Here is a 24,747-nt window from a genome sequence, read left to right on the forward strand (position 1 = left end):
TGCAGCGTCACATGTGTGCCAGTAGAATATATAAACCTACTTTGCAAGCCTTGCTCTTCGGGCTAACCCCAAAGAGCTTGCCCCTGGCACTGGGCTGGCCAAGATGTTAACTCGCTGCAGTTCCATAACCTAACATAATATCCTATTCTAAGTCCTACTGAGCTAACTTATCCTAAGTCAAATCCGGTGCATCTCTAAGTCGGTGAGATTAACCCCTCCTCCCCCTAATCCTGCGCGCGGCGGATCCCAACTGTGATGTGAAGTCGGCCAGTCCGCGCGCTGGCGGTATGGGAAAAGGGATCTAGACAATATCGGTGTTCATTTTCACATTCTTAGTTAATCTCCCTCAGATATTCATTTAACACTTTCCGTGATACCTCGTTGGCCAGAGTATTAATCATCTGAAAAGTGTCTTCACGTCTGAGGAGTTGATACGTGTCATGGTTCGGTAGTCCGTCTCGAAGTGTAGTCGCTACATCATTGAAGAGAGGGCACTCGTAAATCACATGATCCGGAGTGCCTTCCGGCGCGCCACAGTCACACGCTGGCGTAGCCCTCTTCCCAAACCGACATAAGTATGTCGGGTAGGGTCCATGACCAGTGAGAAAATGGATCAGTCCCCGTGTTGGCTGAAAGTACTTCATTTCTAAGCGCTCCCTCACGTTCGGCAAGAACTGAAAGGTTCTGCGACCGGTTTCTTCTGTTTCCCAGGACCCCTGCCAAAGTTCTTCCCCCCTTCTTCTAATCCCCCTTTTGTCCTCTACCCTCACACCCATGATTTCTTCTATTTTCCCCTGGTTCCCTTTTTTTGCCCAATACCAGGCTGCTTGCTCCCTGATCTTAATGTCAAGTGGGCAGAGCCCCATTATGACTAATAGGGCCCCTCCTGGAGATGTTCTATCAGCGCCCACAGATCTTAGAACCATGCTTCTCTGAACCCTTCTCACTGCCATGGCGGGCACAACCCTCGTGAGTCTGTGCGCCCAGACCCCGGAGCCGTAACCCACTACTGAAGTTAGGATACTATTGTGATAAAGTTTAATGAGATGTGGAGGTAGGTGAAATCTTTTATGTCCTATGGAAATGAGGTTGTTTAATATTTGCAGAGCTTTTTGGGTTACAGTTTCAATGTGTTTTCCGAAGTTCCATTTCTCATCAATGATGACTCCTAGGTAACGTGTGTCTCGTCTTCGCAGTACCGGTGTGCCGTCAATTCTGACCGTAGGGTTCCTGATTAGTTGTCCTTTAAGTAGTAAGTATGTCGATTTGCTTGGTGATATGGTCATTTTCGTGGTGTGGCACCACTGTTGGAGTCTGTCTAACGCTCTCTCTATTTTAGGTTCTATGTCCTCTCGGCTACGGCCACCGACCATCAGGAGGAGGTCATCAGCGTAGGCTATCACCTCTAGCACATCCTCACTTCGTTGCAGGCTGTCTAGTAATGGCTCCATGTGGATGTCCCAAAAGAGCGGCCCTAGGACCGATCCTTGGGGACATCCTTTCGTGACAGCTTTCCCTACCCTTTCGCTAGGGGATGATAGCCAGACCTCCCGATCCTCACAATAGCTCCTCAGGCAGCCATATAGCGGCCCTGGACACTCCTTCTCCCGCAAGCAGGAGAAGAGCGAGGGCCACCACAGGTTGTCGAAGGCGCCACTGATGTCCACCATGATGCCCACCACGTATTTGTGCGGGGTTGAGCCACAGACCTCGGCCGCCAGGGCGATTGCATCAGATGCCGACCGCCCCGGCCTGAAACCGAATTGCCTACTGCTCATCCCGCACAATACTCTATGTGCTGCCAGTCTGTCAGCCAGCAGTTTTTCCAAGATTTTTCCAAACAAATCTAACAGGCAGATCGGCCTGTACGACTTTACTTCTGCAGGATCCTTGTCCGGTCCCTTCTTAATGATGACGACGTTCCCAGTTTTCCACCTTCTTGGGAACTGTTGTTGCCTCAGGCACTCATTATAGAGGTGGGTAAGCGGGGCAACCAGCTGGGGTGTCAGGAATTGCACCACCTCCGCCACAATGCCGTCTGGCCCAGGAGCTTTGCCTCTTTTAAGTTGCTTTATGTGGGTCGCCACCTCCTCTTCTGAGAAGGGGTAGACCGCCGTGTCATTATTATATATTTCACGGTCTTGTTCTCGCAATTGCCGTTGTCCCTCTGTCTCCCCATCCGCATTGTCATCAGGCAGCAGGGACCGGAGGAGGACCCCAGCAGTCTCCTGCCAGGACTCCGTCATCCTGTCCCCGTGCCTGACTGTAGATAGCTCCATAGGAGAGCGGATTTTCTCCCTGACTAATTTATAGGGGAGTCCCCATGGATCCAGAGCTAGCTGGCTGAGCACATAGTGTTCCCAGCTTCGCCTTCTGACTTCACGTAGTTCACTCTGGAACCTCTGTTTTGCCTCCCTGTACTGCAATTGCCACCTTTGTCTCTCCTGCCAGATGACACAGCGCTGGTAGTGCCTCCTTAGCCTCCTGACAGATTGGCGTAGATCTTCCAGTTCAGGCGACCACGGTGACGGAGAAGCCGCCATGGCCTTCCTCCTGATCGGTACAGCAGCCCTCACCGCCCTGGTTACTGCAGTTACTAGTTCATCTGCTCTGTTGTCTACGTTTATGTCTTGTTGTATGACATCTTCCGGTAATGGAGGAATGTCGCACTCCCTCGCCAGGCGTTCCCAGTCAGCTTTCCTGTAGTTGAATTGTATTTCCCATCCCATGGCCCAGCGGCACTCTCTCTCCCCTACTGTGAAAGTTATTAAGTTATGGTCGCTAGTGGTGGCGTTTCCTACTACTTTCCAATTTTGAATGATGTTTGTTACATTTGGTGTCACGAGAGTGACATCAATATTTGTACCCTGCCCTCCTCCTGCCGTGTAGGTAGGAGGATTACCAGGCCTGTTGGCCACCACGAGTTGCGACGCCATAATGTATTCTTCCACCTTTTCTCCATTTGCGTCTCTTGTGCCACTGAACCATAGGGGGGACTTGGCATTAATATCAGCTGTTATTACAATTTTCCTTCCCCGCAACGCCGTGGTCACCCTCATCAGGTGGTCTAGGTGTATTTCAATGTCATCTCCATACTGGAAATACATATTAATGATGGTGATGATTCCTGCTGGAGATTGGAGCTCCACGACGTTGCAATGGGGAGTTGTAAACTGAGAGAGTGTGGTTACTCTCACGAGTTTGTTTGTAATTATAATTGCTGCCCTTGGGTCTTCTCCTCTACTTATTACTTGCCATGTGGCGGCAACAAATGCGACTTTCCCAGCTTGGGAGTACGGCTCCTGCAGACAGAGCACATCCAATCTCCTCTCCTCCACCTCCCTTCGGAGTTCCTGCATCACAAGTCGACTATTATGAGTGTTTAGTTGTCCTATGTTTATTTTGGTCATTATGGAAAGTAGGTGTGTACTCGGTCATGTGGCCAGGTCTTAGTCCAGTCGAACGCAATTCGTCCGTTCGCCAAAACTGCCTGTTCGTAGATGTCATTTAGGTCGAATTTCTCGCCCCTTCTTTCAAACACCTTTCTTAACAAGTCTCGCAGGGCTCCAAAGTCAGTGGGGAGATTCACTGATTTTAGTTGAATTCTGTCCACAGCCTCCATCACCGAGAAGGTTATCTTTCGTCCCTCTTCGTGTCCTACACGAACCACATGTCTCAGGGCAGTGGTCAGGGTAGCCGGCTGCTCAAGTCTTGCTAGTTGCATGGTGTACTCCAAGTTGGGGTACACTCTTACAGGGTCCACAGGTGGTAGTCTGACTACTGGAGTACCCTGTGTGGGAGAACTTGTACTAGAGCTACTGGTTATCAAGTTTTCCTGTATCGGTTGAATGACTTTTTTCTGCTCCTTTCTGGAAACTGCCACAGCCACAGGATGCCCTTGCCGTTTCTGGTGTTCTGTCGGCTCTGCTCCCCGGCTTTCGGAGGAGGGAGCTGCAGCTATGGGGGGATCTGTCTGTACTGCCATATTTATCATATAGATCTCAGTCTGTGTGGCTCTATTTTCAGTTTTCTTGGTGCTCGTAAGCGACCTTAAGAACAACTTAAACTTGTTAGCCCTCATAGCATCCCTCCTCCTTTTGCTCGGGGACTTATGTTTCGGCATCCTGTTCAGTATGCCGGGCTCACCCATAATCAATCCTGGAAATCAGTCTTTGTTCAAGCATCCTGTATGTTGGGCAGTTTCGACCTGTGGCTCCGCATGATTTCTTGCCTCGGTTCCTGCATGGTATGCAGATTGCTGCTGCCTTGCAGTCTTTACGGTTGTGACCGTTCTCTCCACATTTTGTGCAGGCCGACTCCCTGGTGCACAGCCTGAGAATGTGGTCCAAGTCGCCACAGTTGTGGCAACGAGGTACCACGACATAGTCCCTAGTGTTGATGGCATGGAAGCCAACATATATTTTGCCCATTGTTGTAATGCTTTTCCACATCCGTGCTGTAACTTCAGCGACGTGATGTACCACATCTCGACCCCGTGGACCTGTCTTGAATCTGAGTTTAAAACAGTCTTTGAACTCTTCTTCACTCAGATGCTCAAAGTTTTGTTTCCTGATTGTGTCGCATAACTCTTCATTAGTCATAACTGTTGGAACGTCGTACAGAATCACGAGAGGGTTCCTTTTCCTTGGAGGCTCACACTTAATTACTGAATTTAATTTGTGGTTGTTCAATATTTTTTCTTTATCCTCTTCGGATGCGACTTCCACTATTACTGAATTCTTGCTGGGTTTGATTCTTTTGATCTTTATTTTCTCTTTTACAGGGTCCACAGTAGTCGTGAATAGCTCCTGGATTCTTTTGACACTTGTGTCTTGGCCCGGCAGGGTCCTCAAGAAAACTGCCGTATCTGGCCTCTTAGTCACTTTATCTATGGTGTCTCTAGTCGTTTTGGGCTTCGTGGGAGCTTGCGCTGCCACGGCAGCCCAGGTTTTAACTGGTTGTTTCCTCAATCTATTGTTTTCCTTCTCTAATTCTTCCACCCTTCCTTCCAACTTTGCGTGGGCAATGGCCCATGCAGCCAGTTCATTTTTAATTGTTGAGAGTCCTGCTTGACTTATCTTCCCGTTTTTAATGTTTTGCTCCATGAGCAACGTGATTCGTGCTAATCTCTGCGTCACAGTTTCGTTTTCGGCCTGTCCCGACTCATCCTGAGGAGAGGGATCAGGCGGCGCAAAAGAAGCCCGTTGAGGCGCACTCGAGTCACTCGTATCGGTTGTCGCCATGATTATACGAGTGATAAAAGAAAGATGGGAGCCCGTCTCTTGCCCCGGACCGGCTCCTCTGGCATGGGGGGGGACTTCTTGCAGCTCGCCCACCGACCTCGCCCCAAGGTCAAGGGCACTCCCGAGCTGCCGGGTTCAGCGCGCCGTCGCCAGCGCACTGGTCCCCATCGATGGCTCCGTCATCGGCGATTTCACGCGCCGCTCCTCGGCAACTGCACCCCGCACTCCGGAGAGGCGGATGCACCTCTCGCCCTTCGCCGCCTACTAGCCCGAGTTTCCACCTTACGGCCAAGGACCCACTCCTACTCAGGTGGCGGGCCGGTCCCCCAGACGTTCGGCGGTCTGGACCCAGTTAACCTGGCCCAGGCGATGTCACCACCTCCTGGGTTTGGCAGAACACGCCCCGGTTACCCAGGGGCGCGGCGAGGCACCCTTGCCGACTCGCGCCGCGATCCCACGCCGACAAACGAAGTCGCCGGCATGCAGAGCTCCTGTTGGTCTGGGCCCTGCGAACAGGAAGGGACAGATGTTCGTCCCTTGACACAGCTCCCCCTGTGCCACGCACCCTTCGCTTTCGCATCGGGTTGGGTCGCAGCTCTCCCTTTTGTCGCAAGGCAAAATGCCGAGCTTAACGTCTGGCACCACGGGAAGGCGGAAAGAGCCACTTGGGAAGGAGAGGTTGTAAGAGACACATCACTTCCCCTGTGAGGAGTGCCGCGGCACGCCCGTCTGGAAGCGATACGCCCCAGTGCGAGCCTCCGTGCCTTACGGCGCGCCGGCTACGGGCAGGCCCGCGCCGGACGCGCCGTCGAGCGACCGACCTCACGCCGCGTCTTGGACGTAGGTTTGTGTGGTGGCCCTGAAAAGGGCCGATTGTGTTTTGTTTTTGAGCCGAGGCGGCAAATGGCGCGCTGCGTGCCAAGGGAGCACGCGGCGGTTGCCGATTGCGCTGTCTCTCTTTTAGGCCTTCTTCTCGGTCTTCTTTGGCAGCAGGACGGCCTGGATGTTGGGCAGGACACCTCCCTGTGCGATGGTGACGCCCGACAAGAGCTTGTTGAGCTCCTCGTCGTTGCGTATGGCGAGCTGCAGGTGGCGCGGGATGATGCGCGTCTTCTTGTTGTCGCGGGCCGCGTTTCCGGCCAGCTCGAGCACCTCAGCCGCGAGGTACTCCATGACGGCGGCGAGGTAGACGGGCGCCCCGGCGCCGACGCGCTCGGCGTAGTTTCCCTTGCGCAGGAGGCGGTGGATTCTGCCGACCGGGAACTGGAGCCCAGCCCTGCTTGAGCGGGACTTTGACTTGCCCTTGACTTTGCCTCCCTTTCCGCGTCCGGACATGGCGATGGGCTAGTTTCGAAAGAAGCGAGAAAGAAAAGCACAACGCCCCAAACGGTGCGAGCCGCAGCGAGTCGAGCAGCGGAGTGCGTGCCGGCGCCGGCGGGGTGGGGGTCCTTTATGGGCTCGGGTGCGGCGGCCGGTTGCGCGCGCGCCCCATTGGTCGGCGGCCGCAGCAGGGCGAGCTGGTAAAGGTGCGGCGGCGGCGTGCGGCGGGTGCCACTGTGTGGGGAGACGCTGACTGGAGCGGAGCGCTTGACTGACTGACTGCGCGTGCCTGCCTGCCTGTTTGTTCGTGATGCCGCCCAAGACTAGCGGGAAAGCCGCCAAGAAGGCTGGCAAGGCGCAGAAGAACATTTCGAAGGGCGACAAGAAGAAGAAGCGCAAGAGGAAGGAGAGCTATGCCATCTACATCTACAAGGTGCTGAAGCAGGTGCACCCTGACACGGGCATCTCTTCGAAGGCGATGAGCATCATGAACAGCTTCGTGAACGACATTTTCGAGCGCATTGCGGCCGAGGCTTCTCGCCTGGCGCACTACAACAAGCGCTCGACCATCACGTCCCGCGAGATCCAGACCGCTGTGCGGCTCTTGCTGCCTGGCGAGCTGGCCAAGCACGCGGTGAGCGAGGGCACGAAGGCGGTGACCAAGTACACGAGCTCCAAGTAAGGAGGTGGCTCTTGGAAATGGGAGGCTCGTCCGCGGCGCGGCGAAGGAAAGAGAAAAAAAAAAACGGCCCTTTTCAGGGCCACCAAAATGCCTTTGCGGGAAGGGCGGAATTGTTGTTGTTGTGAGCGGGTGGACGGGCGGCACAGCTGTAGCTGTAGCTTGTGGTGTGGTGCGGCGCCGGCGCCTTTGGTTTTGGTGTGACGTTGGGGATACGCACTTTAGCCACAGCCGGGTCGTGGGCGTGGGTGTTTCGAGACGTGTTGGTGTTAGGGGGGCGGATCGCTGGAGTTGGCTTGTTTGATATATATTTTTGTTTTTGTCCCCTTTGTATGGTATGGCCGGAGGTGTGGAACGGAAAGCAAACCGCGACTGTCGGATGTCACACCGTTGGTGGCGAGGGTGAGAAACACGTTGCCGCCTACAGCTGCTTCTACGCCGAGCGGGTGCGTTAAGTTAGTTGGTTGGTTGGGCGACGTAAAAGTGGAGCGTGGAGGTGTGTGTGAACGTGAGGTGACACGCATTGTATTGCATTGTATTTGTACGCGCGAGGTGAGTTAGGAGACCACGCGCCACGACGTACGGTGCCCTCTTTCGACCTGACGTCTGACGTCTGGTTTTTGTTTGTGGAGGCGGTGTCGTCATTCTGGATGTACGTGTATTTTCCGCTCAGTTGAGTGAGGTGACGCGAGACGACGGCGTCGGTGGTGTTTTTGTTTTGTTGTTGGCGCCCCGGGGATGAAGAGGGGCACCCGACGGTAACGAGAGGTTGCACTTTGTGATCGGTCGAATGTCCGGGGAGCGAGGAATAGGGTGGGGGGTTGAAAAGAAACGCCAGTGTAGGGCAACGGGACGGTGAACGTTCCCGTGGTGTCGGAGGTGTGCAGTGGGGGGGAGGAAAAAAAAAAAAAAAAAAAAGCGCGTAACGGCGCGGCTGCCGTGGTGGAAACGTTCTCTCCAACTGTGGTGGTGTCCCCTGTGTGTTTTGTTGTTCTCTATATCGTGTGTCCCCTCGCACAAGACGCTCTCTGGGCGGGTTTGATTCATTCATTTTTGCATTGTCACGTAGCGTAGAATGGTGGAATGCGCAAGAGTTGAGTGAGACTGGCGACGGTATATGGTCTGAGCAGCGTCAGCTGCACTGCACACTCCCCGGAAAAGAATCTTGGATGCCGTGCTAACTGAAATTTGGTGGACGGGGTTCTCAAGGCCTGTTTTCCTATTTTGTTGTCTGTCTGTAGTTAAGATGGTGAAATGACGTCGAAGAAGCAGTATTGTGCTCACAGAAACGGAAACAAACTGTTATGGAAATGCCCTAGTTTGATGAAAGGAAATGTGTGTTGAATATACAGGATGGTAAAGACCAAGTGCGTTGAAAGAAACGTTGTGAAGGAACGAACGTTCCCTGAATTGGTTTCTTTTTGTTCCCGAGTTGTGTACAATGGACGACGGTTGTGCCATATCGCAGCATTGCATCATCCCCAGGTTTTATTTCAATTGAGCGATAAAAAAAGGAAAAAGAGAAGAACAAGAACACTATCGAAATGGTCTATGGTGTGTGACCCACAATTGTTGTCTTTAAATCACTTACCCAACCATGTCGTAAAAATATTTATTTATTTTTTTTTTTTTTTTTACAGTGGCTGCCCAATGACCTAGATGTAACAGAGAGAGAGAGAAACACATGGCGTGTCAGATGTTTGTTTTCTTTTCCCCCCCGTCAAGTGGCAAATGCGAACACCGTCAGCTGTAATTGACGATCGACACTAGTATGGCGCGAAAAGGGGGTGCGACCTGTGCAGTTGTGGGTGAAACTTTGGGTGATGGGCTGTCATGCGGCATCGCGTGCGTTCATTACCCCTCGGCGGCGGCGGCGGCGCCGCAGCTCCGTCCAGCTCGCGCTCTCGGAAACAACCCTCTCGTAATGCCGCGTCTCCTCCGTCACTGCAATTTTCAAAGGGAAACCTGTGTGGCCGGTGGGGGTGTGTCAACCGTTGGGCTCAAGCTCCGCCGACAAAAAGTGTTGAGTGTATCCAGTGTGAGAGAGGTTGACGCTTTTCGTGGTGTGTGTGTGGCAATGTTTTGAAAAGTTTGCAACGTACGTTAAGAAGTGTTGACGCTGAAACTTGCGGGCTGTGTGGCCCTGGTGGTTGGCTGGCTGGAGACGCGGGCGTGTCCAGTCGGTCGGTTGTTGTGGCTGAAAGGTACGTATACGGTTCCGCCGTCCCGTCGGAACTGCGTCTGTCTGGAAGGTATGACGTGACGTGCAGTTTTTATTAGGTCAGCCTTGTTGTGTATTGTTCCATTTGTTGCTCACTCGTCACCCGTATTTGGTGTGGCGATGTATGTGGACGTACTGCTGGATCAGTGTCAGGGTTTCCGTGGGAGGTGTTGGTTGGGTTGGATTTGCCTGACACGGCTGAGTCCGCAATTGGCCTGCCGTTCGTTGATGTGATATGTGGGTTCTGAGGAAGAATGTGTACGAGATAGTTGCCCTGCCCTGCCCTGCCCTTTCTTTCGCGTTCGTGTGTGCCCCCCTTGTTGTGTAGTGTGGGTTGAACATGGTTCTTTACCGAGTGGGGGGGGGGGGGGAATGGGATGGACGGATCCGTTGCTGTTGCTGTCACCGTCAAGACAACGCACGCACCCCTGTCCTACGAGAAGGTGTGTCAACCGGGGTTTCGGCAGTCGTGTGTGTAGGGGACGGGGAGAAGCAAAGTGGAGAGTGCGGCACGGGCAGAGAGTGGAATTGGGGCGCGTTGATGTTGGGAAACATCCCCCAAGGGTTGCGGGATGATGTGGCGGTGAGAGCGGGGGGCGGGGGAGAAAAGAAAAGCGAAAAAGAACTAAGGAAGAGGAGGAGGCGTGCGTGTGCGCAGTGGCGGGGCCCCAAAGACCTGTCGTGTGGTGTCGGCCGAACGCGAACGCGTGTGCGGGGCAGCGTCGGCACGGAGAGAGAGAGAGAGAGAGAGAGAGAGAGAGAGAGAGCGAGCTGGTCTGATGGGTATTTTTTTACCCCCTGTACTCGAAGGACCGGATCTGTCCTTGATCCCTGCCTTCTGTCTGATTATGTTGGGTAACAAAATGATGGGATGATAGGGTCTCTTGGGTGTGTGTAGATGTTTGTTGTTTGAGTGAGTGTTATGGTGTTTGTATTTTATTTTTGTTTATCATGGTATGTTGTAGTTTGTGGTGTTTTGTCGTGATGGGAAATGTCGTTCTTGGGTCGGGTGGATTTTGTCCCAGATTTCTGATGAGTGGGTGGTTCGAATCCGTGGTTTGGTGGGAAAAAAAAAAAAAAAAAAAAAAAAAAAAACTTTATGGATTTTTCTTTGGATGATTTCCGGGATTTTGAGTATGTTATGGTTTGTGTATATGTCTCGGTTTGTCTGGTACCGGCCGGCATCAGCAGCAATTCTGAAGTATTTGTTGTGCACCCTTTTTTTTTACTCTTGTTATGTTGGTGTCTGCGGCCATTGACCAGATTTTCAGAGCCGTAAGTGATGGCTGGTTCCTATGACGGTTTTGAAGATTTTCTTTTTGGCGCGCATATTTATTCTGTTTCCTTTGATGATTGGGTACAGTCTGAATATTGCTGCTGCAGCCTTGTTACAAACGTGTGTAACATGGTCTCTAAATGTCAACCTCTTGTCCAGCTTGATGCCTAGATACTTTATTGTGCCTGACCATGGAAGATTGTTATTTCTGAGGCGTATATGCAGGTTAGGAGGTATTCTTTTTGAATGTGAATCGTATTGTATTGCTTGGGTTTTCTCCGCGTTTATTGTTTTTTTTGGTTAGCCCATTTCTGGATGGATTGTAGGTGTTGCTCTATTTTTGTGACTCTATATTGCAGGTTAGAACTGCTGCGGTAGACTGCAGTGTCGTCTGCAAATAGTGACAAGTGTCCTCCCAGCTGTTTGTTTGTGTATATTGAGTAGAGAATGGGCCCCAGCACTGAGCCTTGCGGGACTCCAGCCTCTATGGATCTAGTGTTACTTGCCGCTCCTGGTACATGGACATAGAATGCTCTGTTGCGGAGAAAAGAAGCAATAATGTGGATGGGGCAGTTGTACTGGTGGAGCTTGTAGATAAGGCGTTATCCGAATGCTTTTCCAATGTCAAGCAGGACTGCTCCAGTACTGTGTCTAATGTTTCTGGCCTGACATATGTGCTCGACTAGTCTGGTCACCTGGTGGGTGGTGCTGTGTTCTTCGCGGAATCGGAATTGTTGTGGGATGATTATGTTGTTATCCTTTAAGAATTGAATTTCTTCAGTTCAGTTTGAATGAGCTTTCCGAGGACCTTTCCAAGGAAGTTGGCCTATAGTTTTGCGGAAATAATAAGTCCTTGTTTGGCTTTGGTAATGTGATGACTCGGGCCTGTTTCCAAGTAGTTTAGTCTGAAGCAAGCATTATATATTGATGTTAGATAGATAATTGATAGTTGCTGGAGGTAGGTGATGTAGTAGTTGCGGTTTGATGGAATCTGGGCCTGATGCCTTCTTAGGATGTGTGTATGTTTGTGATGTGATAAGATACGGGGTTTCTGCGTTTATTGGATTGTGAAAGATGTTCTGATCGGGGCACTTAGGATGCGGTTTTACCCTTCTGAGTACCATTTCCTGGTGGTCATCAGTTTCGTCATCTACCGCTTCTGGTGCTTGGAATTGCCTTTCTAGTGAATCCGCCAGTGCTTCAGCTCGGTCTGTGGGGTCGTTCCTTCCCCATGTAGATGTAGATGTAGATGTTTCGTGTTTAGTTTACGAGTTTTAAGAAATTTCCAGAATTTTTCCTGGTCCCTTTCTGCTTCTCGTAACGTTTCCTCCCACGCCTCGCTACGGTGGTTTTCGGAGCTCTCTTTTTGATCCTCCCGGCCAATTGCTCTGATTTTCGTCGGTCGGCTGGGTCCCTGTAGTTTCTGGCGCGCGCGGGCTGCGGTTGGCGCCTTTGGTGGCAACGGCCGGGGCAAGCAGCGGTGTGTGGTGTGGTGCGGGGCGGGCAGGGGCAGGGGCAGGGGCAGGGGCAGGGGCAGGGGCAGTGGCAGTGGTGGTTGACGGATGGCCTGGGGGCCGAAAAACGGGCCGGCCGGCGGACGGCGGACGGATGTTGAGAGAGGCGGCGCGCACGCGTCTCGCGCGGACACAGGCGCCACAGCGTTGATTGGAAGGAGGTGCGGTGCGGGGATGGGCCCAGGAAAAAAGACGGTCGTGGCCCCTGTCTTGGGTGCGTGTCGACGTCAGCACCGTCGGTGTGGTGTGGTGTGGTGTGGTGTGGGCAGGGAGGGGGGGAAAAGCGGGCTGCGGGCTGCGGGCTGCGGGCTGCGGGCTGCGGAGGGAATGGTGGTGGGGAGTAGGCACACATGTGGGCGGGCGCAAAATCGGCCGGTGCCCGTAAACCGCGGCGGGATATTGGGTGGAAAAGAGGGAAATTGTAGAAAGGAAAACAAGCGGAGGGGGCGAATGTGGTGGGGTGGGGGGACGGGCGGGGGCGAGGCGACAGCTTGCTTTTTCTTTTTCATTTTATTCTGTTGTAGTGTTTTTGTTTTTTTGTTTTTTTTGCGTGTGTGTGGCCTTGGAGAGGCTGGTCTTGTCTGGCTTACGCTTTGGGTGCGTGTGTTGGTACTTTTTCGTTTTTTCTTGTTCTGCAGAGCAGGGGCGGGGCGGTGGGAACGGCTGGCTGGCTGGCTGTGCCCAGAGGAGGAGGAGACGCTGGCGGCGGGCCCGGCTCCTGGGGCTGCTGTTGCATGCGCTGTGCAAAGAAAGGAAGAGTGGGTTTGTTTGGCTGGTGAAGTGCATTATTTAAGTGTGGGCTTGCCGGCCTGGCTCCGATGCGCAGGTAGATAGATGCCGGCGGCGACCGCAGGCAGGCAGGCGCGTTGTGTGTACAGAGGGACGAGCCATGTGTTTTGCAAGCAGGACGTGGCGTGCCGAGTGGAGAGGAGGCGGCGGCTCGGCTCGGTTCGGCCCGGCCCGGTCCGGCGGTGCCGCGCTGTTGTCGCGGACGTGAGCGCCCCCTGGCGGGCGGGTGGTTGGCGGCGGCGTGGTGGACGCGTGTGGCAGTTGTGTGCACGGGTTGCTTGGGCGAGTGAGCAGTGGCTGGCGGTGTTGGCGCGTCGTCGGGGAGGTACGTGTTGCGGCCGCGTCTGCTGCGCGCTGCGTCGTTGTGTCGACTGTGTGTGGGCGTGGGCACGTGTGCTCTGCCGAGGGCGTCGTAAAAAAGTGGGTCGCGGTGTGCGTGCGTAGCCCGTGATGATGTATTGTGCGTCGCGTCGTTGTGTGCGAAACGGATGCCGAGAGGTGTGTGGTAAGTGCGAAGCGCGAATGTGCGGCGTTTGGCGGTTTCGGTGTGTTTTCTGTTTTTGCGGCGTGAGAGTGGGGCTGGCTGGCTGGCTGGCTGTTGTTGGTTGCCTTGTGTGTGTAGGTTGATGGCGCGACGCGGAGGGGACGCCGTTTGCTGCGTGCCTTGCCTCGCGTGTGTTGGCGCGCCGTGCATGTGTTTGGGTCGCTGGGGCGGTGTTTTTGTTTGTATTTGGATTTTCATTTTTTGGCGTGTTGTGTCGTGTATGGCAAGGGCGAGAGGAGTAGTGCGGTAGTGGTAGTGCAGTAGTGTCGTTGCGGCACGGGCGTCTGGTGGGGCTGTGCGTCGTGGCGGGGAAGGTGTGTAGGTTGCGGCGATGCGGCGAGCCCAGCCCGTCGTTTGACGGTGTGCCGGGTGAGTTGCGCTGCGAATCGAGTGTGGCGGGAAGGGGAGCTGCGTGGCGCCTGCGTCCGTTGGCAGCAGGGGCTGTGCTTTTGAGAGTTTGTTTGATTTCGGGACGACGACGACGACGACGACGACGACTGGTTGGTTGGTTGGTTGGGTGGGGTGGCGTGCGCGTTTGTCGTACTGGGCGAGTCGATTGCCTGCCGGCTGGCGAAAGGTGCGCCGCCGCCCGTCTCGCGCTCTGTGTTTTTTTTTTTTTTTTTTTCTCTCTGTGTGTGTCGGCTGCGTTTTGTTTGCGGTGCGCGCGAAAACGGTGGTGCCGAAAGTGTGCCGGCGTGGCGTTGCGACCGCGACGAGCCGCGGGCGCGCCATTTGGCTGGTGTTGCGTGAAGAGCGGCTGTGTACGGGTAGTGGCTGTAGCCGTACGTGTACGTGCATCCGGCCCGGCCGCCAGCCCAGCCCAGCCCAGCCCAGCCCAGCCCAGCCGAGTCGGGTGAGCGGAGGCCGACACGTGGTGGTGCTCTGTGCTCTCTCGGCTCGGGGGGGTTTGTGTGTGTGCGTGTCTCGTTCGCTCTCCGGAATCTGCTTGTTCTGCTGATCCCCGCCTGTCGGCGTCGTTTATTTTTACTTATTTATTTTTTACCTGTTGTTTGTTTTTCGACGTCGTCTTGCAGTTTTGTCCTTTGCGGCGTGCCGACGACCCGCCGCGCGACCTTATGAAACCCCAAAGCGTGGCGTGGCGTGGCCGAGCCGCAGCAGCTAAGGGGGTGCGGCCGCCTCGACGCCTTAACCTCTCCTAAACTTCTTTAAGCCCCTTAACGCAGCCACCTAAACTAACGTAACCTAACCTAACCTAAGCTCTTAGGCCAACCCCCAAGTCGCCTTAACCTAACGTACGTGACCGCAACCTTAGCTTAACGCCTACGTTAAGACGTGACGTCACGTCAACGCTTAACCTAACCCTGACGCCTTCTTAGCCTAACCTGACGTAACCTAAGGTAAGGTAACCGTTGAAAGAAAGAAACCACCTTTGTTTTGACGTTGAGGCGTGTAAGGTCGGCTGTGAGGGCAGATTCGGTGTGTCTGTAGTTGGGGCTGGCTGGTAATTTATTTTGTTTGTTTGTTTATCGTTGTTTTGTTTTCGCCTGTGGCGGGGGGGTTGGCGCTCCGTCGGCCGGTGCCATGTTGCGCAGGCGGCGATCGTAAAAAAGTAAAAAAAAAAAAGAAAAAAGAAAAGAAAAATGTGTTGGAAGGGCTGTGGGTGTTGGCGGGCGAGGCGAGAGGAGGAGGACGGCCCGCGGCCGTGGCCCGACGGCTGCGGGCCGATCGGGAAAACGGCGGAAGGCGATGGGGCGGCGGAGGTGCGTTTGTGCACGGCCGTCATCGCCGCACGACTCGGCTCGTGTGGCTGTGGCGCCGGCCGCGGTGGCCGGGCTGCCGCGGCGACGGTGCGGGAGTTTTGACGAAGGTTTGGCCATTGTGGCGGGTCGTCGGCTGGGGCTGTGGGGGCGGCATTTGGGCGGGGGCGGCGATTCTCGGCGGGCCGACCCAGGCTGTGGCGCGCGGTGGCTGCAGTTTGGCCGTGGTTTGCGGCGCCGCCGCGGCGACTGGTTGGCGACCGTGGTGTCGGTGTGTGTAGCCCCATCCTCGGTGGTTTGAATGGCGCGGGTGGTTGCGGCGCAGGTTGGGGGCTGCTCCGCGCAGGCTGTCGGACGTTGGGCGGTAGCAAGCGCGGGAGGCGCGGCGCGGCGGCGCGGCGGCGCGCCGAGTGGCGGCCGCTCTCTCGGCCGTCCGCGCCCGCCCGCGACACTGGCTGGGCCAGGCGCGTGCGCGGCTATTCTCTGCTGCGCGCCCCTCGCTGTTGTGCGTCGTCGAAGGAGAGAAGGAAGCGAAACCAAGGGGAAAAAAGAAAAGAGAACAAGCAAAAGATGGCAGACCAGGCGGCTACGAACGAGACTGCCGCGGCACCCGCCGCCACCGGCACTACGAAGAAGGCCAAGTCTGCGTCGTCTGCGAAGAAGCCGCGCGCCAAGCCTGCGCACCCGCGCACCTCTGAGATGGTGACGGCCGCCATCAAGAGTCTGAAGGAGCGCGGCGGGTCGTCGCTGCAGGCGATCAAGAAGTACATTGCCGCGCACTACAAGCTGGACGCGGAGAAGCTGGCGCCCTTTATCAAGAAGTACCTCAAGTCGGCCGTCGTGGCTGGCGAGCTGGTGCAGACGAAGGGGAAGGGCGCGTCGGGCTCTTTCAAGCTTGCCGGCGCCGGCGGCGGGGCGGCCGAGGGCGGCAAGGCTCGTGGTGGCGGCGGTGGTGCGAAGAAGAAGCGCGCCGCTCCGGCCAGCAAGGAGAAGAAGGGGGCCCGTGCGGCCGGCGCAAAGAAGGCTGGCGGCGTGAAGGCGGCGACCGGTCGGAAGGCGGGCGCCGCCAAGAAGGCGTCTGCGGCGTCGGCCGCTCCCGCGGGTGCGAAGAAGGCGGCTGCGGCCAAGCCGGCCAAGGCCAAGTCGCCGTCGAAGGCGAAGAAGGCCGCCAAGGTTCCGACGAAGAAGCCGAAGGCGCCGCGCCCGAAGAAGGCGACGGCGACGCCGTCTAAGGCGAAGGCTTCGCCCAAGAAGAAGAAGTAAAAAGGGCAGGGAAGGGTTGGCGGTTGACACCGTCGCCTGGTGGCCGGCGCGCAACCAGAGGCTGTCGCGCGGTCCCGGACAAAAACAAAAACGGCCCTTCTCAGGGCCATCAAAGCACGTCGGGAAGGTGTTGATTGTCGTGTCGTGTCGTGGTCGGTCGGTTGCCTTGTTGTCTGTCTGTCTTGCTTGCTGGCGTTTGTTTGTTTCATGTGTGGATGGTGGTTGGATTGTGGGGTCGTTGGCGGGCGTGGGCGGCGGCGCGCGGCTGGTGTTACACAAAGTGTATTTTACTTTTACCTATTTATTTTGCGCCGCGTTTGTTTGTTTGTTTGTTTGTCTTGGTGGTGGTTTTGGAATAGTCTTTTTTGTTTTGCTTTGCTTTGCTTTGCTTTCCGGGCGTCACGTTTTGTGCCGTGGCCTGTGTGGGTGGCGCTATTGACGCTTGCGACTTGGTTCGGCCGGTGCGGTGCTTTTTTTTTTTTTTTTGGAAACGGCGGCGCCGGGCCGGGCCGGGGGTGGGACGACTGGACTGGAGAGTGAGTGGGGAACTAGTCGTTGCGACCGACAAAGTTTTGCTCGCGACGGAGAGACGTTAGTGGCCCTGAAAAGGGCCGTTTTGTTTGTTTGGCGGTGTGCGGGTTTAGGCGCGCTCGCCGCGGATGCGGCGCGCGAGCTGGATGTCCTTGGGCATGATGGTGACTCGCTTGGCGTGGATTGCGCACAGGTTGGTGTCTTCGAAGAGGCCGACGAGGTAGGCCTCGCTGGCCTCTTGCAGGGCCATGACTGCGGAGCTCTGGAAGCGCAGGTCGGTCTTGAAGTCCTGGGCGATCTCGCGCACTAGGCGCTGGAATGGCAGCTTGCGGATGAGCAGCTCTGTGCTCTTCTGGTAGCGCCTGATTTCTCGCAGGGCGACGGTGCCCGGCCTGTAGCGGTGGGGCTTCTTGACGCCGCCGGTGGCGGGCGCGCTCTTCCTCGCCGCCTTGGTGGCGAGCTGTTTGCGCGGCGCCTTTCCGCCGGTGGACTTGCGGGCCGTTTGCTTTGTCCGGGCCATGGCTACTGCGGATGCGGATGCGGCGTGGAGGATATGCGTGCGCGACGGCGTCCGGTGCTGCCTTGACAACGGGCCCGCGCGCCCCGGGTGCTGCGCTTATATGCCCTCGGTGCGCGGTGGTGGGGGGAGGGGAGGGCGGGCCGCGGGGCCCCAGAGTCTATATAGGGGGGCGGCGCGCGCGCTGGGCGCCACAACCGTAGCCGACTCGCTAGCGCCGGGTGAGGAGCTTGCCTTGCTTTCTGTTTTTTATATTATTGTGGTTGAGACGCTTGAAGAAGAAGAAGAATGACAGGCCGCGGCAAGGGAGGAAAGGGGCTCGGCAAGGGTGGCGCCAAGCGGCACCGCAAGGTGTTGCGCGACAACATCCAGGGCATCACGAAGCCCGCGATCCGCCGCCTGGCGCGCAGGGGCGGCGTGAAGCGCATCTCTGGTCTGATCTACGAGGAGACGCGCGGAGTGCTGAAGGTGTTCCTGGAGAACGTGATCCGCGACGCGGTGACGTACACTGAGCACGCCAAGCGCAAGACTGTGACGGCCATGGACGTGGTGTACGCCCTGAAGAGGCAGGGGCGCACCCTGTACGGTTTCGGCGGTTAGGCGGTGTGAGACCGAAGGAAGGAAGGAAAGAGAGATTGAAAAACGGCCCTTTTCAGGGCCACCACAGTGTTCGGAAGTTGAAAAGTGCGAAAGAGTCTGTGTTGCTGGTTTTTCTTTTCCTTTTTTAGTCTACTTGGCCTTTTAGTTTTGTTTGGAGTTTTTTTGACGTGGTGTGCGGTGCGGTTGGGAGGGAAGGAAGCGTGCCCTTGCGTTGTGTGAGCTCCCTCCTTCCTTCCTTCCTTCCTTCCTTCCCCTCCCTCTTTGCTTGTATGCTTCTTGTCGGTGGATGGGCTGTGTGTTGCGGCGCGGCTGAGTGCCGAGGGGTTATTTTTGAGGTGTGTTGTTGTGCGCCACGTGTGCTGGTTAATGGTCGCGAGACTGTGCGTGCGTGGAGTGGAGTGGAGGAGGTGGCCAAGTACGTGTGTACAAGATGGCGGCGCCTGTGTGTGTAAGAAGGAAAAAAAACCGTACACACAGAGAGAGAGAGAGAGAGAGAGAGAGAGAAGTGGTGCGACGAACGACTGGAATTCTGCTTTGGACGTAGGTTTGTGTGGTGGCCCTGAAAAGGGCCGATTGTGTTTTGTTTTTGAGCCGAGGCGGCAAATGGCGCGCTGCGTGCCAAGGGAGCACGCGGCGGTTGCCGATTGCGCTGTCTCTCTTTTAGGCCTTCTTCTCGGTCTTCTTTGGCAGCAGGACGGCCTGGATGTTGGGCAGGACACCTCCCTGTGCGATGGTGACGCCCGACAAGAGCTTGTTGAGCTCCTCGTCGTTGCGTATGGCGAGCTGCAGGTGGCGCGGGATGATGCGCGTCTTCTTGTTGTCGCGGGCCGCGTTTCCGGCCAGCTCGAGCACCTCAGCCGCGAGGTACTCCATGACGGCGGCGAGGTAGACGGGCGCCCCGGCGCCGACGCGCTCGGCGTAGTTTCCCTTGCGCAGGAGGCGGTGGATTCTGCCGACCGGGAACTGGAGCCCAGCCCTGCTTGAGCGGGACTTTGACTTGCCCTTGACTTTGCCTCCCTTTCCGCGTCCGGACATGGCGATGGGCTAGTTTCGAAAGAAGCGAGAAAGAAAAGCACAACGCCCCAAACGGTGCGAGCCGCAGCGAGTCGAGCAGCGGAGTGCGTGCCGGCGCCGCTGACGCTGACGCTGACGCTGTAAAGACGAGCCGATCCTTGGCTCGAGAATGGTGCAGTCTAGACAGATTTGTCATTCCTGCGGTTCCTGTGGAAGAGAGAAGAAAAATATATTAACACACTTGTTGATTTTTCCATGCTGGTGTGACCTGTAAGAGAAAAAGTAACACACTCTGCTGGGGGATTAGTAAAAACTTAATCCCTCAGCAGGTCAGGCCAGCGCGTGCTTGGCCTGTGATGTGGTTGTTGGCCCAGTCCACGGATGAGCCGGTTACGGGAGTGTTCTGTCCTCTCGTAGAATTTCCTGGCGATGGCGCGGAACCTTTCTCGAAGAGGCAGGATTCCGGTGTCCTCGTGGAGTTGGCGCGTCGAAAAGCGCCTTGGAAGATGCATAGCAGTCTTCAGGGCGCGGTTCTGTATCCGTTGCAGAGTCACAATGTGAGCATCTGCGGCTTTCCCCCAGACCACGGCCGCATACTCTAACAGTGGGCGAACCAATGCTAGGTAAAGCGTGATGCCGTGTTGCGGTGGCAAAGTTGACTGCGGGTTTAGCAGTGGATACAGGGCGCGGAGGCGTCCAACTGCTCTCCCTTTCACATCACGGATGTGATGCTTCCAGGTGAGCCTGCGGTCTAGGGTAACCCCTAGGTATTTTGCCGTCCCACTCCATGGGATGGGTTCTCCCAGGATTTCGAGCGGCGTAAGCCCTGGCGGCAGAAGTCTTCGAGTGAAGACGACTGCCTGGCTCTTTGTGGCGTTGAATTTCAACCGCCACTTTGTTGCCCATGAGCCCAAGGCGTCACACCCGCGTTGGAGGCGGTTTCTCAGCACCTGGGCATTCATGCTGCGCGTGAACAGGGCTGTATCATCAGCATACAGCGCCAGTTCGACTCCTGCCACTTTCGGCGCGTCTGCAGTGTACAGGGAGTACAGCGAGGGGCCGAGAACCGACCCCTGCGGCACTCCTGCACGTATCTGCCGGTCTGTGGACGTACCGTCGTCAGCCCTCACGTGGAAGGTCCGTTCGGACAGGTACGACCGCAGCAACGTCATGTGAGACGTCGGTATCCCTTGCTCAAAGAGTTTGAACTCGAGACCGTCGTGCCACACCGAGTCAAACGCTCGGGAGACGTCGAGGAACACTGCGCCAAGGAATTCCCTTGTCTCCAGTGCCCTCATGGCCGGTTCTACCACCCGCAACAGCTGGTGGGAAGTGGCATGCTCTTCTCGGAATCCGAACTGCTCGTCCGGGATGATGCCCTCCTGGGTGACGTGTCGCATCAGTCTTCTCGCGTACAGCCTCTCGAAAACTTTCGAGAGGGACGGGAGTAGGCTGATGGGTCGGTAGCTCGATGCCTGGCGTGGGTCCTTGCCAGATTTCAGGATGGCCACGACCTCCGCGTGTTTCCACGCAGAGGGGTAGTCACCCGATCGGAGAATCTCGTTGAAAACATCGGCAAGTTGCCGGTGTAGGCCCGGTGGAAGGTTCTTCAGCAGGAGGTTTGTGACGCCGTCGCTGCCTCCGGCCTTCTTGGGGTTCAGCGAGCGAAGTTGCACCGCAACTTCCTCCTCCGTTATCGGCTCGATAACGTCGCCTTCCTCCCTTGCGCCGCGGAAGGTTGGCAGTTGCTCGTGGACTCGCCGCATGTGGTCGTCGTCGATGACGTCGGCCACCGGTGTAAAGTTGGCTGCAAAGGCGTCAGCCAGGACGCTGGCTTTCGCGTCGGGGTCGCTGGCGAAGTCGTTCCCGACCTGTAAAGGCGGTATTCGCTGTCGCCGGCGTAGGAAGGACTTTACCACCCTCCATGCACTGCCATCCTCAGGATTGAGGGTAGACACAAGGTCTTCCCATTCCTGGTTCCGGTGATGCTCGACTGCTGCCTTGATTTCCCGTCTCATGCGGTTTAATCGGCGCTTCGTGTCTGGTAGGCGAGTGAGCTGCCATTCACGAAACAGTCGGTTCTTCTCAGTGATCGCGTCCAATATAGGGCGCGGTAGCTGTCGCGAGAAGTCTCGTGTTCCCTGGCGACGTCTCGGCGTGGCTTCCTCAGCTGCTCGGAGTATTCTTCGGGTGAAGAATGCTAGGGCGGCGTCTGCCCCTACCACGGTGGGGTTTGGCGCGTCCTCGAGCAGTTCGAGCGCTTTCATCCGAAAGCGCTCGGCGTCGAGCCTGCGATAGCTCGGACGGCTGTCTGGAAGAGAAGTTCCGGCCACGTCGAGGCCAAAGATGACTGGTACGTGGTCGGAGGAGAGAGCGTTCCGCGTCTCAGCGGTCGCGAAGTGCCCGATGCCCTTCAGAAGGGCAATGTCGAGCACGTCGGGCTGTCCCCGTGCAGGGAAGATCGTGGGGTCAAACGGCCCCACGGTGATCGCGCCGTTGCGGTGAACAACGCGGGAGAGGCGGCGCCCGCTGCGGCTAACAGTTCGCGAGTTCCATTCGGTGTGTTTCGCATTGAAATCCCCGGCAATGAAAACTCGCCCCTCCAGCGACAGCAGGACGTCGAAGTCGGCTTCGTCTAGCGGTCTGCTAGGCTGCCGATAGACCGACACGAAAAGGATCTTTCCGGCGGTGGTGTTGACGGCCACTCCCGTGGCTTCCAGCGCGTTGAGCGCCGGCAGTTGAACTCGGTGGTGGCGCAGTGACTTCTTCACGTAGATGGCAGTGCCGCCCCCATGGGTGGCTCTGTCATCTCGGTAGCAGCAAAAGTTTGCTGCTCGCACGTCGACCCCGGGTTTGAGGAAGGTCTCCTGCACAAGGCAGATGTCGACCGCCTCGTCCCGTAGGAATTGGCGAAACTCGCCCTGCTGAGGGTGGAGACCCCGAGCGTTAAACGTGCAGATGGTTAACCCATAAACATGGTCGTTATCCATATTAGGGCTGGCTTCTCCCGACGGTGGCCTGGAGGGCCGCCGTCACTGCTCCCACGAGCACCGGTAGCTGAGTCATCAGCTGGTTGAGCGACTGCAGAAGCGCGGCCAGCTCGGTGGAGTCATCCTTCACTGTTTCGGGAAGGTTCGACTCCATCGCGACGTTTCCCGTAGTCGGCAGCGGAGCGGCGTGCTGAGAACGCCCTGCGCGGGCGGCAACCATCCTAGCAGCCGCGGGCGCCGGCAAGCCGACACCCCCGACCGCAGGCGGCGCCGCCGGCGAGGGCAGCTGCGACGGCTGCGGTGCCGGTGCGGCCCCCCCCGCGAGCGGCCCAGGCCGCTCGGAGGGGGCGGCCGGCTTCCCCTTAGCTGCATCCGCAAAGCTGCGACCCGGGTTTACGCGGCTGGCGCGCTTCCCACGCTTGAAGGCGACGCACCCTCGGTAGCACGCGACGTGGTCCCCGCCGCAATTGCAGCACGTCGGCTGGTCTTCCTTCTTCTTGGGGCAGTCCCGCGACTGGTGTTGCCCTCCACATTTGCAGCAGCGCTCCGGCATCCTGCAAAATTTGGACACATGGTCCATGCGTTGGCAGTTGAAGCACTGGGCTCGCCTGCCTTTCGCCCGGAGTGGTTCGACTTTTACGTCGAAGTCGGCAATGCTGTCAACCTGAAAAATTTTCCGGTTGTCAACGTTGTCCACCAGAACCACTAGGAACAAGGGCATGTCCCTGTGGGTCCTGGGTGACTTCATCAAGCCGATGTGGCGGGTCTGGAAGCCGATCTCTTCCAGCTGCTGCTGTAGGAACTCCGGTTCCATCTTCATAGGCAGATGGCGAATAACTGCCTTCAGCTGCTTCAGCTGATCGGTGCTCTGCGTAAAGCAGTGCCACTTCTCCGATTCGCAGAGCTGCATGAGTTTCGCGTGGTCCTCCATGCAGTCTGGTCGAACCTTGTACGTGTCGTTGCCCGCGATCATCTTTCGCGGTTTTGCGACAGCGTACAGCTTGCCCCTCAGCTCGGTATAGCTGCCGGGAAACTGAATAGAGATATGCGGCGGGCGGCGGGGCGGTTTCGTCGCCGTGGTCGGCTGTGTCCCGTCCCCGTCGGTCTCGGCTACTTCCGGCAGGCCCGCGAACCGGTTTGCAGCCTGGACCGCTTCTGGCGTCACCAGTTCGAACGCCCTGGCTCTCGCTGTATGGCGCCGGGGGGGCGCGATGAAGCCTTCTCCATCGGGTTGCCTCGGTGACGTGGTCGTCCTACGGCGCGCCCTCTTCTTCCGCCTGGCGCGACCGGAACTTGCCTGGGGGGAGGGAGTGTCCTCTACGGCCGCGGCTGGGCGCTTCCGTGAGGTTTGCTCTACCTCTGAAGGCTTGTCCGGTTCTGCCAGACTGCACGCTGGCGATGGCGTGGCGGGCTCTGTGGCCGGCGTGACTGCTGGCACGGCAGCTGTCGTGGCGGTTACATGTGCGCGCATGTCCGCGGGCACCAAAGACCGGAGTTTCAATAGTGCCCCCGCCCTGACCTCTTCTGTCCCCGTGGCCAGCCGCTGCATGCAGCTGAAGCTCTCCTCTGCAGTCAGGCGCGCGATGGCGGCGGCAAATTCCTCCTTTGTTAGGGGAACCGGCGGCTCTGGCCGTCGTCGCGGTCCTGAGAGTGTGCGGGAGCGGCCACGTGCGTTCGCGGAAATTTCCGCGCCACCACGGCGGCCACGTGCAGCACTCTCGCTCGTCGTCCTCGTCGGTGATGGCGGGTCAGATGCTGCCGCCGTTAGGGAGACCTCCCTTGGACGGCCATCCACCGCGCCCTGCGTCTCGCCGGAGCGATCATCTCGCTGCAGCTCCTCCTCCATGTCGCGACCCCAACACGACAACTTTGCTTTTTTAGAAAAGACGACAGATTTTGCTTTTCAGATTGTGGGGTCACGCCACGTGGAATTTGCCACCTGAGTCCCTAGCAGGCTGATCCGAACCTAGAAGGAAAAAAGGAAACACCGGTGAACGAGAACACGCAAGGCGAGAAGCCAAATGCGTGAACCCGCGCAGCCGATTGCAACACAACCGCCAAACAAAGGAATAGCCTCGGTAGCGTCAGCTAAGAGCGTCCGCTCGCTTCGGCATCCACAGCGCAAGTGCGTGCGTCGCGTGCGTGCGTCACGCGTCGCGTGCGTGCGTGTGCGTGCCGGCGCCGGCGGGGTGGGGGTCCTTTATGGGCTCGGGTGCGGCGGCCGGTTGCGCGCGCGCCCCATTGGTCGGCGGCCGCAGCAGGGCGAGCTGGTAAAGGTGCGGCGGCGGCGTGCGGCGGGTGCCACTGTGTGGGGAGACGCTGACTGGAGCGGAGCGCTTGACTGACTGACTGCGCGTGCCTGCCTGCCTGTTTGTTCGTGATGCCGCCCAAGACTAGCGGGAAAGCCGCCAAGAAGGCTGGCAAGGCGCAGAAGAACATTTCGAAGGGCGACAAGAAGAAGAAGCGCAAGAGGAAGGAGAGCTATGCCATCTACATCTACAAGGTGCTGAAGCAGGTGCACCCTGACA

At 57.0% G+C, this 24,747-nt stretch overlaps 1 protein-coding gene across 1 annotated transcript in view; it reads right to left on the reverse strand.

Annotated features, from left to right (window-relative positions):
* The window catches only part of LOC126311658 (proteoglycan 4-like), a 76,424-nt gene extending 52,359 nt beyond the window's left edge, over positions 1 to 24,065 (reverse strand). The window contains exon 1 of the mRNA XM_049992234.1: positions 23,166 to 24,065. Within this exon, the coding sequence (XP_049848191.1) occupies positions 23,166 to 24,065 (900 nt within the window). The remainder of the gene's footprint in view (positions 1 to 23,165) is intronic.
* Positions 24,066 to 24,747: the final 682 nt, after the last annotated feature.

This window comes from Schistocerca gregaria, unplaced genomic scaffold, assembly GCF_023897955.1.
Source record: "Schistocerca gregaria isolate iqSchGreg1 unplaced genomic scaffold, iqSchGreg1.2 ptg000435l, whole genome shotgun sequence".
NCBI classification, from domain to species: Eukaryota; Metazoa; Arthropoda; class Insecta; order Orthoptera; family Acrididae; genus Schistocerca; species Schistocerca gregaria.